At 40.9% G+C, this 26833-nt stretch overlaps 1 protein-coding gene across 1 annotated transcript in view; it reads right to left on the minus strand.

Annotated features, from left to right (window-relative positions):
* Positions 1 to 26833, minus strand: part of LOC308398003 (glypican-6-like) — a 192799-nt gene that overhangs the window by 48467 nt on the left and 117499 nt on the right. Inside the window, exons 6-8 of the mRNA XM_080884364.1 lie at positions 14280 to 14410; positions 12265 to 12408; positions 6631 to 6660 (exon numbers count right to left, since the gene is read on the minus strand). Of these exons, the coding sequence (XP_080740490.1) occupies positions 6631 to 6660; positions 12265 to 12408; positions 14280 to 14410 (305 nt within the window). The remainder of the gene's footprint in view (positions 1 to 6630; positions 6661 to 12264; positions 12409 to 14279; positions 14411 to 26833) is intronic.

The raw sequence follows: 26833 nt of genomic DNA on the forward strand, positions 1-26833 counted from the left end.
TCTCTCTCTCTCTCTCTCTCTTTATCTATCTATCTATCTATCTTACATCTATCTTTCTATCTAGATCATTCATTCATTCATTGTTGAATTGTGGGAAACCTAATATAGTGTTATCCGTGCTTTAAAAATCAGGAATACCAGAAGTAGAAGCAGCCTGTTAACTAAGCACAGCTGTTGTTGTTTGTTTTTTCATTTTGCATTTCTTGTAAGAACTATATTTTTGAAAATGTCACACATTTCACCAATTTTTGCTTGTCTCAGACAGATTTATGAACTCTGAAACAAAGTCCACATATGTCTCATGTCTGGATTTGAAAGAGTGTCACTGATCTCATTCTAGTTCTTGGGTGAAACTTGAAATCTGACAGAAGATTTCACGCCATCTATGTCAAAGAATTTTAAACTCTGCTGGTTTTGTCAGTAGAAAATCATACGGTGCTCTTGCACTGCAGTGAAAGATTTGTAAGGAGCTCCAAGAATAGAGAGCAGAGAAAGCCCAGAAGAGCTTGCAAATAACCCAGGCAGAGTAGCTGGAAACCAGCAAACAACAAAACATCACCATGGTTTTGTAATTTACTGGAGTATCTCCCTGCAGCACGCACCATACTGTGCACATTTCCCAACCAGCTGTCCACCACAATAGGTGTCTAGCTTCGTTCTTTCCTCCTTCGGCGGCAGAACAAGCGCACTGACAGAGAGTCCTGCGAGCTAGTCGTTCTTTCAATATTATAGTGAAATATATTTTTACTCATTTGTGTGTTTCTGTGAAAATGGGAACATTAAAAAGCGCAAAACCACCACAGTGGAAGAAAATATTTCACCGCTTAATACACGATCAGTGATGCATCATTTAGTGTGCGCTCTGCTAAGTTGGCAAAGTGAAAAAGTATTGGAAAAAAAGACTGCTTATTGTGAAGAATGCAGACATCCTTCGGCAATTGCTCAATTGGGCTTAGCATAAGAACGAAGCAAGACATAAAACTAAAAGGATACATGAAATGAAAGAGAAAGCTATACCAAATTAAGCGTGTTGAAGCAAAGGAACTGGTGCAATGGAAAACAAAGTAATGAAGCTGACTTTAAACAGAAAGGAGTTAGAAGGTGGCCACATTGATCTGTTGTGTCTGTCCATGTTCATTAATTCTAATTCATTTTGTGAGACAGGTTTCTGTTGAGCGAGCATGGCTGATTACACATCAGTCACTGTCAGATTTTCATCACTTTTGACAGACAGAATTACCTCTGGACAGTTAAATTCATTGCCCTCTACATAGTCATAGAGGGTAGTCCTGAGACAACCAGTTCATACCATCCCATTATTGTAAATTCTTTGTTAATAATAAGTATTATATGAAGATTTAAAATAGGCCTGGTGAGGTGCTGGACTGGCTAAAAGTTTTCCATCTCAGTCTTTAGTTTAATTTAAACTGAGGAGTGTGTTCTGTACGTGAAAACAGACCCACTAAGACAGAAAATCTTCTGCACTTGTGTGGTTTCACCCCATGTACAAAATAGAGATGAATTATCAGTGAATTTTACTTTTTATCTCTCAGATCCTTTGAGTTAATAACATGTGTGACCATCTGTGTGAAAAAATGCATTAACCCTTGTGTGGTGTTCGTATTTTTGTTACTCAGCCAGTGTTCATGGGTCTGGTGGACCCGCTAGAGTTTTGGCTTTCCAAATTAACACTATCAAACAATTTTATGTTAAATTACTCAACAGATGTTTACTTCATCCCAATTACAAGACATATGAACAGCAAACATGGTTAATTTTTTCCCTTTACCTTTGTTAGATCACATTTATGAATTAATGTGCTTCTCGTTTTTCTTTTATATAAAATGTTATAAATAAATCAGTTATAATCAAGTGGAGTGAGTGGAAAGACACAACACATTTACACGTGAAAAAATAATTAATTGTTTAATTTTTCTTTTGAAAAAAACTGAACACGGGTCTCACAGACCCGAACACCATACAAGGGTTAAGTGAACTCAAATTAACTCAAGATATCACCCTACAGACTACAGACATGGATACATAATGTCTCCCTTTAAACACACGTATAGAATCGAATCACACGCTCTTAAGTGGCTAAACTATAGCGCTTTCTGTTCTATTTAAAAAAAGAAACTGAGTCAAGACACTGCTGAGATTCTTTTCCCCAGATTTTTGTCAGCATAATCTAAAATAGAGTTTAGAAACCCCAAAAGCACTCAAGCCCTTTGGTTGTTACTGCTTCTAAAACATTAGCTCAGCATGCCCAGTTTTCCGAATTAGCATGCCAGTGAGATTAACTGGTCTTAACACTTGTTCTTTTTTGCCTGCTGATCTGCACAGGCTATTAAAGAGAAAAACTGTAGAGAACAGATCTGCATTACATGCCAGAATTTCATTAGGGCTGTAACTCGATCCATTTTATGGCATGACTCATGGATTTACCCAATTTGGCTCTGCTACCATCGGTCATAATTGGCAGTTGTGTCTACAATTGCACTGGGCGGAGTGATTTCTATATGACTGATTATTCTGGCAGAAAGAAACTTTCATGTGGGAATAGTGATGCCGGCTGCCATTCAGAAGCTGAGGGATGCTCAGATCGACTCTTTTCATGCATTCAAATTGACAGTGTGTTCAGCTAAATCTCTATAAATCCCTCCATTCTTTCAGTATACTGTGGCTATGTAACAGTTGCACAATAAAGTACATATAGGTTGATGCCTTTCAGCACTGGATTACCATGATTGATTAAGAAATAAAACAGTGATCATTTATTTAACACTTTTTCCTTCCTGAGAAAAATGCCATTTGCCAGATCGTTTCCTGGCCCGGGCACTCTGCTAAAAGAATGTGAAATGGAGCATGGAGAAAGGCCTGGCCACTGCTAATGACTGATTTACTTTCTTTTCAACTGCATCCCCATTTCAACAGTGCACAACAATAAACAACCCATTATGGAGACTCAAAATAGTTAGAATTTAGTCGAATAAATCAACAACTGAATCATCTAACATCCATCATTGTTTTCTATTTTTTTTTTGTTGAATGGAGGCACCGACATTAATGCCGGGTCAGCAATGCTAAGCAGACAGAGAACAAAGTAATTTCTGTCAGAACTGTGCTATCAGACATCTGTCAAAATAAAAACAGAATAAAAATACTACAAATGCAAGGAACACACCATCAGCATCCTCTTAAATCTGAACATGGAACACATGGTTGATGATATGCTCAAATACTGCTGTGTATACTGAACAAAAGGCTTTAGTGCAACACTAAATGAAGAGGAGTCGGCTGAATGGCAAGAACAACATCCAGGCTATCAACACCTTCACTCTGCCGGTGGTCAGGTATCCTGCTTGGATAATACGCTTGCCAAAGAAGAAGACAGAAGCCACTGATATCAAGAAGAGGAAACTCCTTACAATGCATGAAGGTTTCAACCAAATCCAGCACCCTGAGACTGTATGCTAAGCGGAAGGAAGCCGAGGTCTAGTGAGTGTCAGTACCAAAGTCCAGGATTAGACAACGAACATCCACGAGTACATCAGGAAGATAGGGACAACTGACCATGTGTTTAGTGAATACCTAACGCAGCAGAAACCCAAGAAAGACGAGGAGCGAGAGGAGGAACCGTCATGGAAGGACAGGCCCTTGCACGGTGGTCCTGGGGTCTATCACACCAGGCAAGACCCCAGGTGCAGGCTGTGTAAAGATGCCCCTGATACAATCCAACACATAACAGCATGGTGCAAGATGCTAGCAGGCAGGGCATATATGGAACGCCATAACCAAGTGGCCAGCATAGTTTACAAGATCCTGTGAGACTTCCAGATACAGACGGACAAACTGGTGATGGCTAACCAACCGGAGATAGTAGTAGACAAGCAGAGGAAGACGGCCATAGTGATAGATGTAGCGATAATGAATGACAGCAACATCAAGAAGAACAGTGGTCCTAGTGGTATTCGGAGCACTCAGTAAAGTGACCTCCAAGCTAGGCGAGTGGCTCCAGCAGATCCCAGGAACAACATCTGAGCTCATCCAAGGTCCCTCAAGCTCTCAGGCAGAGGACCCAATATATATAAGCAAGACGGTGAAGCTGCCCTTGCTCAGTGTGAGAGGAGACCTTCTTTGAATTACAAAGAGTTCATTCAGTTCCAGTAATGAATGAGTCATACAGGAAGACATATTTCACTGAAAGCACGCTATGGCCACACCATTCATATATATCATGCATTGTCAGTAAATTAGGATTCAGTTAAACCCCAATTAAGCTTCAAAGAAAAAAAAAAGAACACGCTAGCCATCAGCTCAAAAAGGCAGTGTTTTTACCAGTAGCTGTATTTGTATATGTAAGCCAGGACAGATGTGTGCTCAGCTGTTAGGACTTTGACAGTCTGAACCACCGAGTTAGGCTTTCAGCTTAAAATCATTCAGAGTGAGGCAGATGAGATAGTGGAGTACTCAATATATATCGTAGCACTAATTCAGCATTTATAATGCCTTGGGCCTTAACGTCAATATTTTAGTTCTTTAGTGTTTTGGTCTGAGTTTGTAAAGCTCACAGCTTTTACTTCAAATACCACAGACAATTGAAGAAAGACTGCGCCACTAAACTGCACCTTTTGACCATTCCTTGACTTGAATGTGTGCTGAAGTCAGTCCCAGACACTGATTATGTAATCAGCAGCTGCTTTTACAAATCAGACCGTAATCACATCCAGAGTGTGAGAGAGAAGCGAAAAAAGGACTCAGACATTTCACCTTCCAATCGAAAGCACAAAGACCTTCAAATGCTGAATGTTTGAAGACTTCAAGAGTTTGAAGACTTTTGGAAGACATTACCATCACAATTATTTAGAAAGAGTTTACATATTCTTTCTGATTACTCTGGTTTTCTCCTACAGTCCAAAGGCATGCTTGTTAGTTAATTAGTGATTCTAAATTGGCCACAGGTCTGTCTCTTTGTGCCCTGCGATAGAACAGAGACCTGTCGGGAGTGCACGCCGCCTGTCACCCTGTGACAGCCAAGGGATAAATAATTAATTCATTACAATCAATGCCTTTCATGCAGTACAGTGTGCACACTAGGGTTGTCATGATACTAGAATTTCAAACTCAGTACCGATCCCCAGAAAAATACTTGCTACGCCAAACCATTTTTCACAATGGAGGAAAAAAAATGATAAAATTGACAGACATATTTTAAAGAACGCATATTTCCTGTGGTTCTTGGCACTATATTTCATTGCTAATTAAATGAGGTTATCAAGGAACTTTACACTGTTTCTGTGTAGATGCTGGTAGACTGCTCTCACCTTCAATCTGCATTATTAGTAAATCAGGACTTTAAGGGAAATATATCACTTTCTATAGACAAATAACTACATTATCCCGTTATGTGAATATTAATATTACAGACCAGTAGAACTGATAACATTTACTGCCGAGCTCCAAGATTAATGTTGTTATGTTATTATTAGCCATTGCCGCTAGCTGCCACCTCAACAATAACAGGAGGGGAAGGATAATGTGGGTGATATTTCCATCGGCTAACTGCAATGTGTGTGTGAGACAGGTAAGCATTCAAAATAACTCAAATACTTCAACATTGTCTCAAAATTCTTGATAAAGACTGAAATGTCAGCCTTTAAGCTTCGCCAAGCTTGTTCTATTCAGGTGTTTAGCTGCTAGCGTTATGAGGGGCTCTGTGAAGATGGCACTGTTAATATTGCAAATGAGTATCTGATCCAATAGTAATATTTAGCATCAATTAGTATCCAAGGATCAGTTTTTTGACAACTCTACGCGGCACTAATGCTGCCTTCTGTACTGAAAAAAAAAAAAAATCAAGTATTGTTACCTTTCCAGAATTTTGTTACCAAAAGGTGCTATAAGACATACCTAATACATGCATTTTTAACTTCTATATGTAAGTGCTAAAAAAACACAAAGAATATTAAACTTGAACTTATGTAACAGACTGAGTCACTGTTTGCTACAGCAGCTAGACTAAGTACTATACAGTAGCTGTAGCTGTAGCTGCGTATATCAACAATTTTGCAGTTCTTTAAGTCTTTCAGATTTTCCTGGATGATATATGATAGACTCAATTAATTTGCTCAGCTTGTCTACACCTATACAAGGAATACAAAAAGTCATGCACAACACAAGCAAAAACAATGGGGAATACTCATGCATAAAAGGGTCGCAACAGGGTTAATGTGAATAAAACCTACAATACAAACAAATAATTTAAAGCCTCAGATCAAGCAGAGCAGCAGTAGAAACACAATATAGGAAACCCAAAGAGAAAGCCATCCAACGCTGTAGGGCAAGTTCTGACAGCTGAACCATCTTTCTGCCAATGTAACCCATGTTAGACCAAATGTGAGGCAGAAAAACACAGTTGTAAATATTGGTTTCAGCTGTTCATAGTTTCAGTGTAGTTACCAAGTTACCAAGAAACAAAAATACTAAGTAAAAATAAAGCAGACATGCCACAAACAAGCAATCAATATCAGTTCTAAATAATGTGGCAAAGTGAAGCACTATTGGCAGGTTGATTAAAACACCACGAGACACATGACATTGTGAATGTAAGAGGAGGAATGGAAAGCTTACACTGTGTTGCATTGTCCTCCAGACAGCCCTCTGAGAGCAGCAGAGAAATGAAGAAGAAAGAGATTTAATTGGACATCAGAGAAATAGAGAGACTGAGAGAGAGAATAGGGCCAAAATAATGACTAGTTAGTGAAGCAAAAAGTTAAATGATAAATGGTGCTGCTAAAATATTCTATTCACCAGCCTATGAGATTGAGTACCTCAAACCATTTTATTCACAATACATTTTCCAGTGTGAAATCAGCTGCTATCAAGTCTGATCAATGCACAGATCACCACCTGCATACAAACAGCAGCCTAATGTGGGAACGCAGGCTGAAGTGGTCTAATGACAGTGGTTGTTTCAAGCAATGCAATGCAATCAGTTTAGCAAAGTACGCCAACTTTTTAATACTTCAGTGTTTCACATGTATTTGTACTGTAAGTATTACACATAACACACCTAATAAATTTACACAGTGAGATGCAAGTACATTGAAGAACGGGTTAGATATGTTTTCCTGAGCTACGCAGTTCCCACTTCTTGGAACAACTTTTCAAATCTTTTGCAAGCAGCAGGCTGGAGTGCATGTAAGCATACATTATTAAAGATAGTGAAACCAGTGGGTTTTCTCTAAATGCACTTTTGCCTTTTAGATTTTTCCCACACATTTTAATGTGCATGTTATGAATCAGAAAAAAGTGGATTTGGTTCTAATTTTCAAATGAGGCCTGAGTGTAAAGATACGGAGTGTTCAAGAATAACACTTTAAAGGTTCTGGACATCTTTTATACAGTCACTGTGGTATTCCTAACAATTACAGCTATTTTTGGAGTAAAGACTACTTATGGAGACTCTCTGCTGCCTGTAATCACGTCTCTGCTCCTTCCTTTTTTCCATTTTAATCCCATGGAACAACTTGCACAGTTGAAGATTATAAAATGTACCTTTTATTTTAAAAGACAATACTGTGTTTAATAAACAGATTTACTTGTTGGAGTGAGGATTACATAAAAAAAAACATCGTCTAAATGGATTGGCGAGAGGAAAAATTCACAGCATAAGGAGCTATTTTCTAGCCTGTGTGAGTGCACACTTCAGCTGATATTCTGTTAGTATTACTTCACAATTGTCTTTTAACTGAATTTACTTAAAGCAGTAACTGTCGAGAAACATAACATATTCATTAAAGATTTGGTAGAAGGCCATATCGTGTTAAACAGCAGGAATAGTAACAATTTCAGACTTTTATGAGTAAAAAACAATAAAATATATCCACTCATTAGGTACACCTTTTCAACTTGTGTTAAAGAATAACACAACTATCTAATCAGAAGGTCACAAAGCAACAATGCAATGCATTTAGGGATATACAGATGAGTCCAACTGAGCATCAGAATTGGGAAGAAATGTGTTTTGAACGTGGCATGGTTGCTGGTGCCAGACAGGCTAGTCTGAGTATTTCAGAAACTGCTCATCTCCTGGGATCCCCCCCTCCCCAGAACTATCTCTATAGTTTACAGACAACAGTCAAAAACGAGAAAATATCCAGTAAGATGCAGTTCTATGCCTTGTTGATGCCAGAGGTCAGAGTAGAGTGGCTAGACTGCTTCAAGTTGATAGGAAGGCAACAGCAACTCGAATAAATACTCGTTACAGCCAACGTATGGAGAAAGGTGTCTCTGAATGCACAACACATCAAACCTACAGCAGCAGAAAACCACACCTGGTGCCACAGAAGACTGGAAAAATGCCACCTGGTCTGATGAGTCTCCATTTCTGCTGAGACGTTCAGACGGCAGGGCCAGAATTTGGTGTAAACAACATGAAGGAGGATTGTTCCTTAGCATGTCTATCTCTTTATGGCCACAGTGCTTTATGTTAGGCATGCCTACTCATACAAGTGTCTCATATCCATAAGAATAAGTCAGCTTGACATGAAACACACACAGCTTAGTTAATATCAGGTGCATCGCTTTTGCTGCTACATGACAGCAGCACATATTTTGTAGCAACAGGGGAAAAGATGAGGAGTCGTGGGCTGTGAGGCCCGGTTTAACATCGTATCAACTTATGGGCTTCTGCGCAGCTCTATAGCGAAGCTTGACGTTGACAGCCTCCTACACAATGTGCCTCAGTAGCATCAGGGGGCTCCGCAGACCTTTTTTGTAGCCTCAATTAATGTCTTAGCATTTTTTCATCATTCTGACGTTTGGTGGGTGGATGTTGAATCTTTTGTACGCTGTTGTTCAAGATGGCGCCGAGTATGGCAGCCTCGTCGCGAGCTCCCCCAAGCAACGGCTTTCTTCTGTGTTTAATTTTACTTTTCCTTTATTTTTTCACGAGCAGCACTTGTCTCCTTGTGTACGACCGACAAACCTTACTGGACATAAAAGACGGTCTTTCTTATAACTTTCCGGAGTTCAAGTTTTGCAACACGGACGCTCCGTTTGCAGACCCCCCATTCATCTCACCTGAGACGCCTTTGTTCTCTGGCCCTGGAGGCCGCAAACGCCGACGCAGAGGGAGAAGATCTGGCGTTCTGGTTCGACTGAGACGGCGCACTTACAGACCACCGTTACCCAGTTTATTACTGGCTAATATGCAGTCTCTGGAGAACAAGCTGTGCGAGCTTCGGGCACGGATCTCATTCCAGCGAGAGATGCGGGACTGCTGCGTGATCTGCCTCACAGAAACCTGGCTATCGGACAAAGTACCGGACTCTGCAATACAACTGCCGGGGTTCTCTGTGCACCGCGCGGACAGGTCACAGGATCTTACTGGGAAAAGCAGAGGCGGTGGTGTGTGTTTCATGATCAACAACAGCTGGTGTGATTATGCGAACGTGCACCCGGTCAAATCCTTCTGCTCACCGGACCTGGAGTACCTGATGATTAAGTGCCGGCCATTCTGGCTACCGAGGGAATTTACAGCAGTGATTATTACGGCTGTTTACATTCCCCCACAAGCCGACACTGACCGTGCACTCAGGGAACTGTACAGCGCGATCAGCAGCGAGGAAACCGCACACCCAGAGGCAGCGTTTATCACAGCCGGAGACTTTAATAAGGGAAACCTGAAGAAAGTCTCACCAAAACTCCATCAACACATCCTTTTCAACACACGTGGAAACCGGCTACTCGACCACTGTTACACCTCTTTCCGGGATGCGTACAAAGCCCTCCCCCGCGCCCCATTCGGCCAATCAGATCACTGCTCCATCCTGCTCCTGCCCGCCTACAGGCAGAAGCTGAAACAGGAAGCTCCAACCCGGAGGGCGGTGCACTGTTGGACGGACCAATCGGAGTCTGCGCTGCGGGACTGTTTTGATCACGCGGACTGGGAAATGTTTCACGTGGCCGCCAGAGACATTGATGAATACACAGACTCAGTCTGTGGATTTATCAGGAAATGCGTGGAAGATGTCGTCCCATCCAGAACAGTCAAATCCTTCCCAAATCAAAAACCCTGGATTAACGGAGATGTTCGCGCGGCACTGGCGGCACGGAACACCGCCTTTGCCTCCGCGAACACATCGGACTACAAACACGCACATTACCAACTCCGGAAGACGATCAAAGCAGCCAAACGTGAGTACAGGGACAGGGTGGAGCAACAGTTTGACAACCCTCGGAGTATGTGGCAGGGACTAAACACGATCACAGACTTTAGAGGGAAAACCAGCACACCGCAGACCACGGCCTCTCTGTGTGAGGATCTAAACGTATTCTACGCTAGATTCGACACAGCGAACACCATGAGACCGGACAGTGTGCGCACCGCGGATGACGTCAGTGCGCACACTGTGTCTGAGGAGGATGTGCGGAAGTGCTTCAGGAAGGTGAACGCACGCAAAGCTACTGGTCCGGACGGGATTCCCGGCCGCGTCCTCAGGTCATGCGCGGCTCAGCTGGCTGGAGTGTTCACGCACATCTTCAACCTTTCCCTCTCTCTGTCTGTAGTCCCAGCCTGCTTCAAAATGGCCACCATCGTCCCTGTACCCAAATCCTCCACCATCTCCTCATTGAACGACTGGCGACCTGTAGCCCTGACCCCCATCGTAAGCAAATGCTTCGAGAAGCTGGTCAGGGACTTCATCTGCTCTGCACTACCCGACTCACTGGACCCTCTACAGTTTGCATACCGCCACAACAGGTCCACTGATGATGCCATAGCCCTGACACTACACACTGCCCTGTCACACCTGGAGAAGAGAGACACGTATGTGAGGATGCTGTTTGTAGATTACAGCTCAGCATTCAATACCATCGTTCCCTCGAAGCTGGACAGGAAACTGCAGGATCTAGGACTGAGCAGCTCCCTCTGCAGCTGGATCCTTAGCTTCCTGTCTGACAGACGCCAAGTGGTCAGACTGGGCAGCATCACCTCATCCCCCATCACACTGAACACTGGTGCTCCACAGGGGTGTGTACTGAGCCCTCTCCTGTACTCACTCTACACCTACGACTGCACAGCCACTAACAACTCCAACATCATTGTGAAGTTTGCGGACGACACTACAGTGGTGGGTCTTATCACCAACGGTGATGAGACGGCTTACAGGGAGGAGGTCAGCGCCCTGACCCACTGGTGTCAAGACAACCATCTCACCCTCAACGTCGCAAAGACAAAGGAGTTGATAGTGGACTTCCGGAGGTGCAGAGAAGTACACACCCCCATCACCATCAACGGCGCTGCTGTGGAGAGAGTGAGCAGCTTCCGGTTCCTTGGAGTACATCTGGCTGAGGATCTTACGTGGTCAGTACACACAAACAAAACAGTATACACATCCAGAAATGCATACACTATTATATATTGTACATATATTTATTAGTTTCAGGTTGGCCATTCTTGTATTTTGCTCGTTTGTGTTGTTGTGTTTGCACATCTCTGTTGCTTGTGGGGCTCGCACACAAGAATTTCACTCGCATGTGCTGTGCCAGTGTGCCTGCACATGTGATGTGACAATAAAAGTGATTTGATTTGATTTGATTTTGAACATTTTGCACATTTTGGGATAAGGCTTGGGCTTTACCCTTCTCTAATGCTCACGAGGAATATGTATTAAACAACATGTCCAGCTTGTGTTGAAAAAGCGTGTGCTGTTGTGATTTTTCTCTGTAACCATCAGCAGTGAGTGAAAGAACAGAAATATTTTAAGTCCGAGTACAGCAGCAGTGGAAGTCACACAGCACCTGGGGGCTATATGGACTATATGAACAAGCCTCTATTTTTTCTGGCCTTTTGACATGAGCCCCAGTAAGTCGACCTTAAACTCAGCATGCCACCACCGAGTCTGCCTCTGCCAATAAAATTTCAAAAACACTCCACTTCTGTACAGTGGAAATCAGTTGAGCTTTTGAAAAATGTGAGAAAGGAAGCGTGTTCTGCATCCTTTGTTGGCAGAATCCTGACTTCTTTACTGGAAATCATCATGCATTAGCACCGCATGAGTTAGGCTTTAAAGTCAAGGCTTTGTATTCGAGGTTTGCTTTAGGAATGGATCAGTTCTTCCACATAAATTATTTCATCTTTCAGTCATCTCTGGAGCTGTTTATATCACAAAGGTAATTATTATTTCATTTAATTTTTATAACTGCATTTTTCAATCCAGGTTTACAGTACTGGCGAAATTATCTAGTCTCGGTGCATACCAGTCTATCCAGGCTTGTTCCAGCTGCAGTGGTTGGCCTCTCCTCAGGGGTGTAGGGCCTGAAACGCCCACTGAACACATCTGAGATGCCCCGCACAGACCTGCCTATTCCTGATGGCTTTGGTTGGCCACACCCTTGAAAGACCTAAAAACAGAAGAGAGGTACACAAAGTTACCGCAGAGAAAAGGCAGACGCCAGGGAAAAGAGGATAAACTGCCCAGTTTTGTAATAATAATGCAATATTTCCCCATAATAATGACAGCGAACTTTGCAGTGATAAATAATTTAGTTGTCAGCATTCAGAGGATGCACAAAACTGCACTGAGCCAGGGCTGAGTCTGTTACTTTGTAGATTACACATCCATTTTGATCCCACAAAACTTGTACTTTGCTCTACCACTGATATTTCTCCCTCTGTCAATTTGCTCTCAGCACCATTTCTGCTCTGTGATTTGAGACAGCCAAACTGTAGAGAGCCGTCCTGGAACCAATACTGTCTATCAGTGATGAGTCTCTTTTTAAATGAAGTGTGATATTGTTGGGAGAAAAGGAATTAACCCTTGATATGTTGTTACTCAGTCGTCCTAGCGAGATATAAAATTAAGAAAATCTGACATCTGACCAGGATTCTGTGTCGCATCCTTGTTTTGCATCCACGTTATCACAAACTACAACTGAAATGAAGCTGTCAGCGTACAGAAGAGATAAACGTAATAGGCTAATTTTATTCTAAACTGCAAATAGGAAAACTTTTGGGAGAGGAAAATGCAGAATTGTAGCATTTTGTAATATTTAGTGTTACATGGCTGAGCGATACAGAGAAAGTAACTACCCGGGAACAATGTAAACCCGCACACACATTGGCTTTTTTAAAAGGAAAGTTCTTAAATTTAACAAACAAAAGTTCAGTTGTTTATGCTTTGAGAAGTGCAGATTCACCACTGGAATCTCGCATTAATCAGTGTGTGGCTCATAGAGGTTCATATGAACAGCAGATTGCTTTAAAGGCCCAAACAAGACACCTCCAAACAGCACAGCTCATTAGCATTCATCCCTGGCACGTTTACTGGCCCCTGGCTCAGTAGTGATGGAGCACCCTAATGTATTAGATGGCTGTCATGACAAGAGACTGCTTTTTTCTAATATTTAGCAATTCTTCACCATGATTACGCTTCCAATATCTTGTACATCGCACAAGCAAAATGTTTTTCAACAGGTTTGAGGAGCAGTAAACGAAGAACAAGACAACTCAGGGAAATGGTCAAAATGTGAAAGATTATAATCTGACACCAATCTGTCAGCCAAGCACAGCCTCAGAGAAGTGAAACGTCAAGCGCATTGACAAGGGGTTAAGTTGGACATTGACAGCTGTTTGATATGGGAGACAATGTGACGGCTAATTCACAGTGACTTTTGTAACTCTGGCATGGAGATGGGCCACACGTAACCATCAGAATAACAATGATGAAGTGAAAAAGCTGCCTTTTGACAAGAAAGGCAGTGAAAAACCATCCACTGTGTGATAATATCCTAATTGTGCCACTTCATATTTAAAATGTGCCAAGAACAATTTACAATATGAAGTCTAAAGAGGACAAAGACAGAATTAGCAGCGAAAACGTTAATATGTCCTGTCCCAAATTTTAGATATGCGAATACAATTGTGATGTTTAGGAGACTGTGTTATGTGTAAAAGCTTGTCACAGGGTTCCAAATATATGTTGCATTTACATTGCACAGATTGACATATTTCTGCTGAATCATGCAGATTCATATGAATAACAAAATAAAAAGGGACAATGAGATGAGAAGTTGAGGACTGCTAATATAGTCCAGTTATTATGCTCATTATTTCCTGGATGAGATATTAGACAAGGCAATTTTTTATGTTACTTGTGGTTTTACACTACTTAAAAATGTACACACTGTTTATCAGGTCAGATATTGTGTGTGTGTGAACACTGTTTTCAGCACAAATTCAACAAAGTCAGCACAGCTTCTTCAGGATACAGTACCTTGGCTGACACTTGCATGCTGTTGTCCTGCATAGTCATGATAGCGTCAGAGATCTTGATGTCAATTGGTTGTATAACTGCTTCAATATTGGAGGGGCCTTGCAGCCTGTCTGCCACCAGCAGCATGGCATCTGTCAAAACACAGAGGACACATGTCAGTTTAGAAATATTTAACACAAATGGATTGGTTCTCCATTATGAGTGAGTATCAGTATGTTAACATTGCATTTGAGTATTATCAGCTTTCAGCACAAAACCCTCAAAGTATTAAGCTCTGCGACTGCAACACTGATTTAAACAACAGGGCAAACAACTGTCTCGAGATTGTCTTGACAACCAAAAATTACAAATCCGAAAAGGAACCTGCATTTTCCATTGTTTTTGTAGGTTGAAATAGTACATCAGGTAGAAAATAAGTAAAACTACTTGCAAATGAATCAGCCTTTTCATGTTCAGCGACATGCGATACAGTTCAGTAGGAAATATTAAAGTCAGAAGTTTTTTTTGTAGAGGAAAGAGGGAAGCATCATCATGGCAACTATGACAACAACGTTTAAAAAGACTGGCAAAGATTTTTACCCAAACAATGATGTTTTTTGATGCCTGACCTTAACCAACTAGCTTTACTTCTCACATATGAATCAAACTTGGTGTAAAAGTCAAAAGAGTTTAATCCAGCACTGCCAAACCAACATCTAAATGTTGACTTTTAATTATAGATTTTTTTTTCCACTTTTTAATTCAATTCAATTCAATTTTATTTATATAGCGCCAAATCACAACAACAGTCAGTTCAAGGTGGTTTATATTGTAAGGTTTAGACCTATGAGACCCTACGAGCAAGCGCTGGGCGACAGTGGAAAGGAAAAACTCCCTTTTAACAGGAAGAAGCCTCCAGCAGAACCAGGGAGGAGCAACCATCTGCCACGACTTTAATCTAGTTTTATGACTAAAAAAGGATGAAAATATAGTAATGACATATACAGCAAAGTAAATAACATATAATTTAAAAAAACAAAACCAAACCCACACATATTCACAAACACTGGCAGGCTCTGTGCCTGTTTTTTCCCCCAGAAAAACATCATACGACATAGGGTATGATCATGAATTTTAAGCAAAAACAAAATACTCAGCTGCCAAAACATGCCGCTTGTCTTAATTTAATTGCTGCATCTTCTTTTCTTTAAATGTGTCAGAATATTTTCAGTGAATAACATCTCTTGAGACTCCGGTGGCTACTGAATGATGCACCAGGAATGATTAATGAACTGATTACCAATCATCTCGGGACCTAAGCCAACACATTCTTCTTCAGTGGATTGTCTCTTTTTAAACAACATGACATCTTGATTCATGGATCCAAACAGTTCCACTTTAGTCTCGTCACTCTGTTAACAGAATCCTTCAATCTACAGGCTGATCTGTTACTTTCGTCCACATTTAAGTCAGCTTGTGTTTTGTTTTACTCGGTAAAATTGTGCAGCAAAAGTGCCGTCATGAAGTCCCTGCTTGCAAACAAAACAAAGAGTCTTAAGGCACTTTAGCAGTGTTTTGATTCTCGCGTGTTTCGCTGTGAAGACAGATACTCTGCTACATCTGGTAGATGTTCACAGTTTTGATTTCCCATGTGAATTTTGTAGCCTGCTCTCTTTTCCAGCAACACACCTATAAATCATCGGTGTCATGGCTTGTGTTACTTAAGTGTCTGTGTTTGTATTTTATTTCAAAACCCCGATGAAACCTTCCAGCTGAAAAATATAGCTATGTAATATTTCCTTGACAAAGTCCTTGCTTGTTTAGTGTTCTTCTTATACTCTGCAGATTCTTTGTTCTTGCTTTCATTAAGTCTTTGGCAGTCGTGTTTATCCAGGGAGGTTTCCTGCTGTACAGTGACTTTAGTATCATGCTGCCAAAACTGTATCTTGGAATTTGAAGTCTTTGAGCAATCTTTAAAAAAAAAATGGTTTAGTTAAATAATTTCTTATCTTAGCTTTTGAGACAGCACCTTTATCTTATCCAGGTTTGCTGCAGAGCTTGGACACCTGCATAGGTGAGAATAATGCCTGTACCACAGGTCGGTCTAGAGTTCCCAGAAGCTTAATTATCTTTTGACAGCCCTATATTACAATTTTTCCTTTTTAAAAGAAGGTGGTGACGCTCTGGAAATATAAATAACAGGGTCAAAACCATAGATCCTTCTCACAACACACCAAAAACACCCAATTTCCCATTTCAGTGTTTTACAAAGGCATAAAAATGTCGCCATCTCTCTTTCTGACATGTCATTGGTTCTTGTGCCGTGCATCTGCGCGCTGTTGTTTTGGACCCTCTACCACCTGTAGGCTCTGGGCAATATTTGCTCATCACTTCCCAATTTTATTCATAGACTATTTGTGCAGAGTGATGAGCCTAGATGCCAAGCTCTAACAATATTCTGCTGCTGTAAGAAATGAATCATTAGGTTAATTTGCAAATGTTCAGTGACATAACTGAATATAGGAAGAGCACACCAGAGAGGCTGAGTCATGAAGAAGAAAAGGTAAGGGGAGAGGAGTTAACTGCGAGAAAAGGCAAGGGCAAATAGATCAACAATTTAAGAAGCTGGAGAGCGTTGCTTAAAGAGCTAAATATACCCACTGGTAGGCATGTGCAAGTGTGTGTGTGTGTTTTTATGTGCACACACACCTATATACACATACATACATACATACATAAAGCAGGGGCCGTGACCTTGGACGACTCTCGGCACGAATCGATACCTAAAACAGATTACCCACCGAACCTGACACTTTTCATTTTCATTATAAGACTGTGATATTAATATGTTCATACAGAAGAATGGTACTATTGATTGAGTCGGGCTGGGAGATGTCTGAGGTGAAAATAATGTGTTTGATAATACACTGTCCTGTCTCTCAAAAAGTAATTAAAAGTCTCGTCTGTGGGTATAGCACTGGTTAAATGGAAGGGTAGAGATATCAAGGAGACGTCTATCTCTGTGCAGTGACATTTTCAGGGATGTGAACAAATCAGGAAAAGCCTATTTAGCCCAAAGGGCAGAAGAAACACTGTTCTGGCTCCACTGAGTCTTCAGTAATGTTTGAATCAAATGTGTAAGTCATTAAATAGATGTGATTATAACCAGAGTTCTGGCACGGAGTGATAAGTAGCCTCTAGGTCTGAAGCCTGAGGGGGCGAAGCCTGCAACGACGCTGCCAAAAAGCAGAACTTCATCCTCTTGCATGGCCACTTAAATCAGGTCTAAATGACTGTATGCAATATAAAATGCTTAAACAACATCGAAAACTGCTTCTGCTGACAACAAATTATTTAGTGAATATGGCTCCACAGCTTTAGGTTAAAAAAACTGTGCTTTTTGAAAAAGCCGTGTTATCGTTTAACATCAACTAACAGATATGATGCAAACATGTTTACAGTAGCCAGCTGCAGTGTGTGGGCTCCTCTCAAAATTACACACAATGCCCAAGTTTATCATAACTGAGCAACGTATCAGTTGGTGACACAACGACAATGGAAGTCTGCAGAGACAATACTTGTCATTTGAGTATGATGTTGTTTTTTTGGGGTTTTGTGTGGAATCTGTTAACAGTAAGGAAACTGTAATAAAGCATCACTGCATCGGTACATTGTCTGCCACTCTCCCATCACTGCTGATGTTTTGTTGTTGCAGTGCAAGTTTGCAAATGCAGTTTCAAAACAGCTCAGTAGTTTCAAACTACTGAGCACTCCAAAAAAATCAGGGCAAGAGGCTCTTATGTCTAAATGGCAAAGCAGGTCATTTGTCAGCATGATTTTTGAGTGCGTGCTAATCGGACACCCCTGTGGTTCAGGCATGATTATGTTTAGGCAACTGAAATTACTTTCTAATGGTCAGAAAGTTGTTATTGTTGTTAAACCAAATCAATAGTCACTGATTGTTGGTAAAAGAAAGAATATAAAACCATTACCCAAGAGTCAAAACTGAGCTCTTTATCCCCCAGTGACTGCTCTAAGGAACTTTTCCTGAGATTGAACTGCATAATCTCGGTTTTAATATTATGCATTTTAGCCTTGTGTGGAAACTTCACCTTGTTCACTAAAGAAAAGCTTAGGGGTCTTGTAAAATTGACAAATAAGATCGTTGGGGTAAGTCAGCTACAGCTCTTGCAATTACAGTGCAGCACAGAGGCACTGAGGAAAGCCAATACCATTCAAGACTGTCCTGACCAGCCATTGTGGAATGTGTTTAGCTCCTGCCTTCAGGCCAGCATTTCCGAGTGGCTATCATGAGATTTAAAAAATATAAAATCCCCCTTCTCTCAGTGGCAATTGACAGGGCAGGATATTAAGCTCACCCGCTTGACTAAGAGGAGTGATTTCGGAGACAGATGAGTACAGATGAGGGAGTACTAACCTTTTTCAAGAGGGGTCTATTAAAAACAAAGATTAAATCACTAACCTGGTATTAACAATTAACAAATTAAGCTGTAACAGCTCTCAGGTCTAGTAGGGCTGTGCAGCTGCCATGCTGCAACACAGCCTATTCAAAAGAAAAAAGTGTAACATTAATATGTAACATCACTGTTATTATTACATCCTTCATTTAAAATTTTTCTCTGTTTGAGATCGAGAGCTCTTTTTCAGGGGAGACCTGTGTACAAAGACATACAACCACATAATGAAATGACCTTATATGTGATCACAAATTAAGAAACATATATTCAAGAGTAGCTGCAGATAAATATATATGACCTTTTAAAATGCTCCAATGAAATAGGAGAATGTAGCTTTGTAGTTCTTTTGTAGTCTCCATTTGTAGGCAGGCCACAACACCAAGAAAAGCACAGTGGGGGGGACTGTGGAGAAGGCAAACGAACTCAACAACTTCTTCAACAGGTTTGACCAGCCCACAACCCCCCCACCCTCACCCTCACCTTCACTACAGAGTCCTCTCCCCACTCTCCTGCCTCCCTCGCTTCCCCCCCTTCCTGACACCATGACACCCCCCTCCTCCAATCCCTCTCTCAGCAGCAAGACATCTCCCCCCCTCCCCTCCTCCCAAACATCTCCCAGTGTCACAGTGGATCAGGTCAGGAGGCAACTGAGGAAGCTTCGCCCCAGAAAGGCAGCAGGCCCAGACAAGGTGTGTCCTAGGATGCTAAAGGCGTGTGCTGCTGAACTTGGGGAGCCGCTACAACGAGTCTTCAACCTCAGTCTGCGACTGGGGAGAGTGCCCGCCCTATGGAAGACATCCTGCATCGTCCCGGTCCCCAAAAAGAACCGGCCCAATGAGCTGAATGACTTCCGACCGGTGGCACTGACGTCACATCTTATGAAGACTCTAGAGCGGCTCTTCCTCAACTTCCTCCGACCACAGGTACAACATGCCCAGGACCCACTACAGTTTGCATACAAGGCGGGTGTCGGAGTGGAGGATGCCATCCTGTACCTCCTACACAGAGCCCACTCACACCTGGATGGGGGAAAAGGCACGGTCAGGATACTGTTTCTTGACTTTTCCAGTGCCTTTAATACCATCCGGCCCTGTATGCTTCAGGAAAAACTGAACAGGATGGAGGTGGACCCCTGCCTGGTGGCTTGGATCTCCGACTACCTCACCGACAGACCACAGTACGTCAGGCTGAAGGACATCACGTCTGACACTGTGGTCAGCAGCACAGGAGCACCACAGGGAACTGTGCTGTCCCCTCTTCTCTTCACCCTGTACACCTCTGACTTCTGCTACAACTCTGAATTATGCCATATTCAGAAGTTTGCAGATGACACGGCCATCATGGGGTGTATCTGGGATGATCAGGAAGAGGAGTACAGAAGTCTGGTGAGGAACTTTGTCGCATGGAGTCACACAAACCACCTGCAACTCAACACCTCAAAGACTAAGGAACTGGTTGTGGACTTCGGGAGGTCTAGAGCAGGTCCACTGCCGGTTCAGATAGAGGGGGAGGAGGTGGAGGTGGTCAACAAGTACAAGTACCTCGGGCTGTGGGTGGACAATAAACTGGACTGGTCATGCAACACAGAGCACCTGTATAAAAAAGCCCAAAGCCGACTGTACTTCCTCAGGAGGCTGAGGTCTTTTAACATCTGCAGGAAGCTCCTGAGGATGTTTTACCAGTCAGTGGTTGCTGGAGTACTTTTCTATGCTGTGGTGTGCTGGGGGAGCAGCACAGCAAAGAGGGACTCATCCAGGCTGGAGAAACTGATCAGGAGGGCTAGCTCTGTGGTCGGCATGAAGCTGGACACTCTGGTGACAGTGGCAGAGAAAAGGACATTAAAGAAACTGATGGACATTATGAACAATGCTGGGCATCCTCTGCACACGGCCATAAATAATCAGAAGAGTCTGTTCAGTGACAGGTTGCTTCTCCCCAAGACAAGAACTAACAGACTTAAAAACTCCTTTGTCCCACACGCCATCAAACTGTTTAACTCCTCTCTGGAGGGGAGAGGGAGGGGAAACAGGAGGACAAAGGAGGGGGGAACAACTAAGCTGTAGTGCCTCTTCACCTCACTGTGCAATACCTTGTGCAATACTTTTTGTAAATAGTCAACAGTGCAATAGACTCAATACTTGAAATGTGCAATTCACTTGTATTTTTATTTTTTATTCCTATTTATTCTATTTATCTCCTTTGTATATTTTATTTATATTTGTCTCTGTATTTATATGTGTGTGTGTGTGTGTGTATATATATATATATATATATATATATATATATATATATATATATATATATATATATATAAACAATTCTGTAACTGTAACTTCGGTCGTTGCTGTGCTTTTTGGAAGTCGAATTTCCCAGAGGAACCCACCCGAGGGATTAATAAAGTTCTATCTTATCTTATCTCTGAAAATATAAAGTAGTATAAAGTAATTCATTTTCATTTCAAGTACAGCTAATGCTAAAACCTCCTGGGACCTGACATTGACAATCTATGCAGTAGGGCCTTGTAAATAAACCTCATGCAAGGTTGCCTGCTTTTATTCATTAGGGAGGACCATTCCACTTTTTCATGTAAGATACAATGGTGAGTAAGAAATTAATCACCTGTGCTAAATTGCAACGCCCGGTGATACACAGAGTCAAGTGGCTTCAAGGTGGTCGAAGCGTGCATATAAACAATATCCCTGCAATCAAGCACAGACAAAACTGTGGACTACACAGTGATCTGACTATCTGCGAATGACAAAGACCTGAAGAAACAAGATCCCAATCTCTGTCTTTAACTTTGACAGGTTTTCCACATGTTTTTTTTTAAACTGTAAAATCTCTAGTATTTAAATAAAACCAGATACCTTTACAAAATAAAGTCAGAGAAAGATTAACAAAGACATTTATCAACATGACATTATGTTTCTGGTTACTAGTGCTGAACAGTGTTGGTCAAGTTACTTGAAAAAAGTAATCAGTAACTAATTACTGATTACTTCCCCCAAAAAGTAATCCCATTACATTACTGATTACTTATTTTCAAAAGTAATTAATTACTTAGTTACTTAGTTACTTTTTAAAAACACGATTTACAACCTGAATAGGTGATAAAGCGATAGATCTTTCAGCCCAATTCTACTTTTTCTGCATAATCCATCATACAAAATGTAATCCAATGGAAAAGTCTCTTTTTAAAACTTGTTTTATTATTTTTAATCTTTTAACTTTATGCATCAAGCAAAAATTTAATTATATGCACCATTCTCTGACTGGAAGAAATTTGTTTAATATTTAAACCTATTTTCTGCACATTCCAGCACATAAAATATTTTTTTGTGTGTTTACACTCAGTCTTTCAAATAGATGCAAGTAAAACACAGCAGAAAATAAATAAAGTCAAAGACTCAGCGGTCCTGTTGCTCTATTTTCACCTGTAAAGCAGGACTGGAGCAGGCGGAGGTTTACCCTGGTGCAGGTGTGGAAGAATCCGCGAGTTTCTCTGTGAGTTTCCCATTACGTCGTAGCGCACTCGGTGCTTGCTTGGAAGTTTAGGGGGTGTTTTTCGCTGTAAAAAGAAATTTTCTTCCCACGCACAACGGACACTAATGTTTTTGTCACTTTTTATGGAGTCAAACTCAAAGTAAGGTCAGTACTTCCACGCTTTAAACGCTGCACGCTCATACTCTCTCTGCACTCGATATATTATCCACTGTTGATCTGCACACAGCTGTTGTCACAACGTCGCACTTGCTAACGTCATTGTCATGAGACATTCTCGCAAAAAATCACGGTTTTAGTAACGCAGTAACGCAGCATTCCTATGGGAAAGTAACGGTAATCTAATTACCGTTTTTGCAATAGTATTCCCTTACTTTACTCGTTACTCGGAAAAAGTAATCGGATTACAGTAACGCGTTACAAGTAATGCGTTACAAGTAATGCGTTACAAGTTTCACTTAATATTTCTGTTTTTATGTTACATTTTATATTTTAACCATTGTATGTTAATATTCTTTACATATACTATGTATTCTACGGAGCCCCGCAGGGGACATGGGAGAAAAAAAAATTAAGACGAACTAACTCAGGATCTCACAAAACTTTTGCGAGATCTCGCAAAACAAACTCAGGATCTCGCAAAACAAATTCGGGATCTCGCAAAAGTTTTGCGAGATCTCGCAAAAGTTTCAGCCGCATTCTTCTCGACCGGGAGGAACACTGCTTTTCCGGCACATCGTGCCTCGACCTCCCGGTCGGCTTCGAGCAGGCGTCCGAAGAATGCGGCTAAAAGTTTTGCGAGATCCCGAGTTTGTTTTGCGAGATCTTGCAAACGTTTTGCGAGATCCCGAGATAGTTTTGCGAGATCTCGCAAAAGTCCGTCTTAATTTTTTTTTCTCCCATGTCCCCTGCGGGGCTCCGTAGTATTCTGCCCTGATTACTATGTAATTGTTTGCTGATGCAATAACTATCTGAAAAGGGCCTCATTAGCTTGAAGAGTTTAACTTATGAAGTTGTTAATAAACGTTTCAGATTGGTTATTTTTTCCTTTGACATTTTGCTTGTTTAAGAAGAGAAATCAGACTCACAGGCAGCACACTCAAAGGGCATTTGCAGCATCTCAGACGCCAAAGTTCAGATTTTGACAGACAATGGGGGATTCATTGAGTATGAGTGTTAAATCTGAATTTATTATGAGTCTTTTAAGGATGCTAAACTTAATGACTAAAATGTTACTTTTCATGGGTAAAACTAGAGCTTTGATTTTGATGGGAAAAGGGGAGGCGTCTATATAAGTCCATATAGTGTATGCATTCAGTTTATAATTTGTACTGGAAATTATTTACCATTCGAACAAACATGTCTGTGTTCTATGTTGTCTACTGTATGCCAGGCCCTCACTTTTAAAGCGTACTGAGTGAATACAGACGCAGATAGTCTCCCTCTTCGCTCTGTTAGTGCCTGTGCCTTTGAAAAGCGCTCCTGTTTGTTTACTCTGTAGTCTCAAATTGGGCGTGATGCTTGGTTAGATTTCCATCAGGAGCTGGCTGGAGGTCATTGCAGGGGACCAGCTTCAGTCCTGTGAAGTCTTCAGCTGCCTATGTTTAGCAGAGTACTTCTCTAATGCTTTTGCAAAAAAAAACCAAAGTGCCTCGGTGGAATTCAGTGAGAGTAGATGGGAAATTGGCAGCAATTCTGTTACCCATTTCATAAAAGACTCAAAGACCTAAATGATATCCTCAGTGGAGTTCTGACAGCCTATTTTTCATATAGCTTAATGAATATTTGATGGATTGCGAGTATGAGTCAACCATATGAACTGTTAAGAGGGGGTTAGTTGTACATGCTTAAATGACTTCTGATAAAATATAAAATACAAGAACTTTAGAAAATATATATCTTGAAACCGTGAATGATATTAAAGTTCATGTACTGTTTTAATTGTTTTGTTTAGTTTCTAAGTGATACCATTGACACCACTACCCTTCACTGCCATGCAGTCTAAGTGTTTTGGCTTGCTTCATGTCCTAGACCCAGTTAGTCAGGTTTAAATGGATAACGGGAAGCTTGCTACCTATTCTGTTTGCAATTCTTCTGCATTTCCCAACTTATACAGAGTTTAAGCACAAATACTTTGTGAATCTAATCAATGGAAGTCATTCTGTGACCAGAGTTGGTTGTGTTGAAACAGGACCTTAAATAGAAAAAAAATTATTATAATATATAATTATAATATAGTCTGTAGGTGATCTGCATACATTTAAAGCTAAATATGGGGTCTATTTCTAGTTCTGTTTTCACTGGTACCCCTACTTGGTACATCCTAAACCTGCATCATCATATACTGTAGCAGATTATACACGAGCATGAAGTTGTGAAAGTTGTGGCAAATGGGGGGAAAAGGACTGGGTATAGTGATGGCCACACTTACTGGCTTCACGTATTCACGGCTGCACAACTTAAATAATCAAAACATTAGGTATTTAAAAACCAGATGATGAGTGCAGCCACTGATAAGATAACTCGCCGTCATTGGCTTTTCTTTGAAGCGCACAGGCTTTGGAAGTTATTCTACAATAGTCTGCTTAATGCCTTTCATTTACCAAACAGAGCTGCTGTGTGATTGTGGCAGCACAATCACTGCTGTTAGATCACACATTTAGATGACTGTAAAGAGACACCCTAGAGTAAAGAAAAGGCCTTTAGTATAGTCAACTAATCCATCCAGTGCCATGGTACTGGGTCGTACCATGGCACCATCCATCCATCCATCCATCCATCCATCCATCCATCCATCCATCCATCCATCCATCCATCCATCCAGGGCATTGTTTGGTTTTAGCACTGTTTATGGTTATGTGAATGATATGAATTTGCACTGAGCTGCTTACCTCCTATAATTTGAAAAGTACTATTAGTATCACCACACCATCAAACATACCACTGCGACACAGGGTAGGGTCATCAAGACTGTGCAGCAAAGAAAAGAAAAGAAAAGTCCTGAAAGTTAACTTTAAATGCGGCCAGGATCTGGACTTTATTGAAAATGGTTCAGTAAGTGATTTCTTTCTGGAAATGCAATTTCAAGGCTTCGAGACAACAAAGACAATGTTGACTTTTATGTTATTCAGATTTCATTCGTGGGGACATTTTCCCGTCTACTGACCACCAGATTCACATTATGAACAAATGTTTAAACAAAGTTGTAGAAATATGTGATTTACATCCAAATGTTTTGGCAGGGAACACCTCCCCAGGTAACTTCAAAATGCCTTTGAATGCAAAGGTCCCAAAAGTAGAAACACAAAGAGATTTGCAGTCATTTCTGTTTCTGCTTTACTCTTTTTGATATCCTGAGATTTCTGGCAATGACAAAAACTAACTTTTCTTCATAAATTGTTTTATAAAGGGTTTTTTTTTTGCTACTGCAATTATCTGATAGGGATCTTCTGTAATTTGGCCTTAGTTTTAGTAAATAAAAAAATATATAATTTTTCTAACAAATGAACAATTGATTTGTACTACTATTCATCCATCTATCCATTGATAGACACAGTGGGCTGTATTGGCATGGTTATTTATTGCTTCCTGCATGGTGCCAACTTTGCTTCAGGCAGCTTGCTCGGTGATTTTCTAGCAGAAAACTCTCCCTTTTTTGTCACTCTGTGGGATTTGGAAAGACTCCAGCAAACTACCTGCAGAGTCCCTCGGTACACACAGCGGTCGTGGATGAATTTGTGAAAATCAGCCACTATGATGAGAAGCTGAGAATGTTGAGAAGCAAAAAATAAAGAATTGTAGTAATAATTAGCACAATTATTAATAACTTTTAATAACTTTAAAAATGGATTTGGGCGTAAGTTTATTTTTTCACTGGTAGATTAAACTGAATCTTTTTTATTTTTGTTATTTTAAACAAGAAGGGCATTTTTTCCAGACATCATCAATAAGTTTAAGATCTGGTATAATATACACAGCATGTGTTCTCTGGTTTCATTAAAACAAACAAACAAACAAACCACAAATTAATAATTTTAGGACACTGAACTAATAAATGACGAAACACGACACTGTTCCCTTCTACACTGCGTTCACAATTTAATGTGTGAGTTCAGGAAAACACACATTTTGATTTTTCTGTGTTTCTTTACATGTGATACTGTGACATTTTTAAGCCTTTATAGGTAGCAGCACAAATGAGATTCACCTGGGTTAGTTAAATTACTGAAAAAAAATCTATGATAAAATGGGACTTGTTCATAATGATTTCTCTTCTTATTCATTGACTACCCCTTGAATCACACTCTGGTTTAATTGGTGGAACATATTGGACTTTTTCACACCACATAAGCCAGACTGGCCCAAGTGAAAAAAAAAAGGGACAGCTCACTGGGCTGTGCATGACTGCTCTGGAGTCGGTGGGAGGAGTGTCAAGTCAAATGTACGGAAATGATCCCTTCAGGCCATTCATCCCTTCTATTCATGTGTGACCTACTCCTACTCTATAGGGATTAAAACAATATCACTGTCCCAACTAAGAATGAGATGTAGATTTTATTTTGTAAAGTAAAGATGAGTTTACTAACACATATTAGG

The sequence above is a fragment of the Rhamphochromis sp. 'chilingali' genome (genome assembly GCF_963969265.1).
Source record: "Rhamphochromis sp. 'chilingali' genome assembly, chromosome: 6".
NCBI classification, from domain to species: domain Eukaryota; kingdom Metazoa; phylum Chordata; class Actinopteri; order Cichliformes; family Cichlidae; genus Rhamphochromis; species Rhamphochromis sp. 'chilingali'.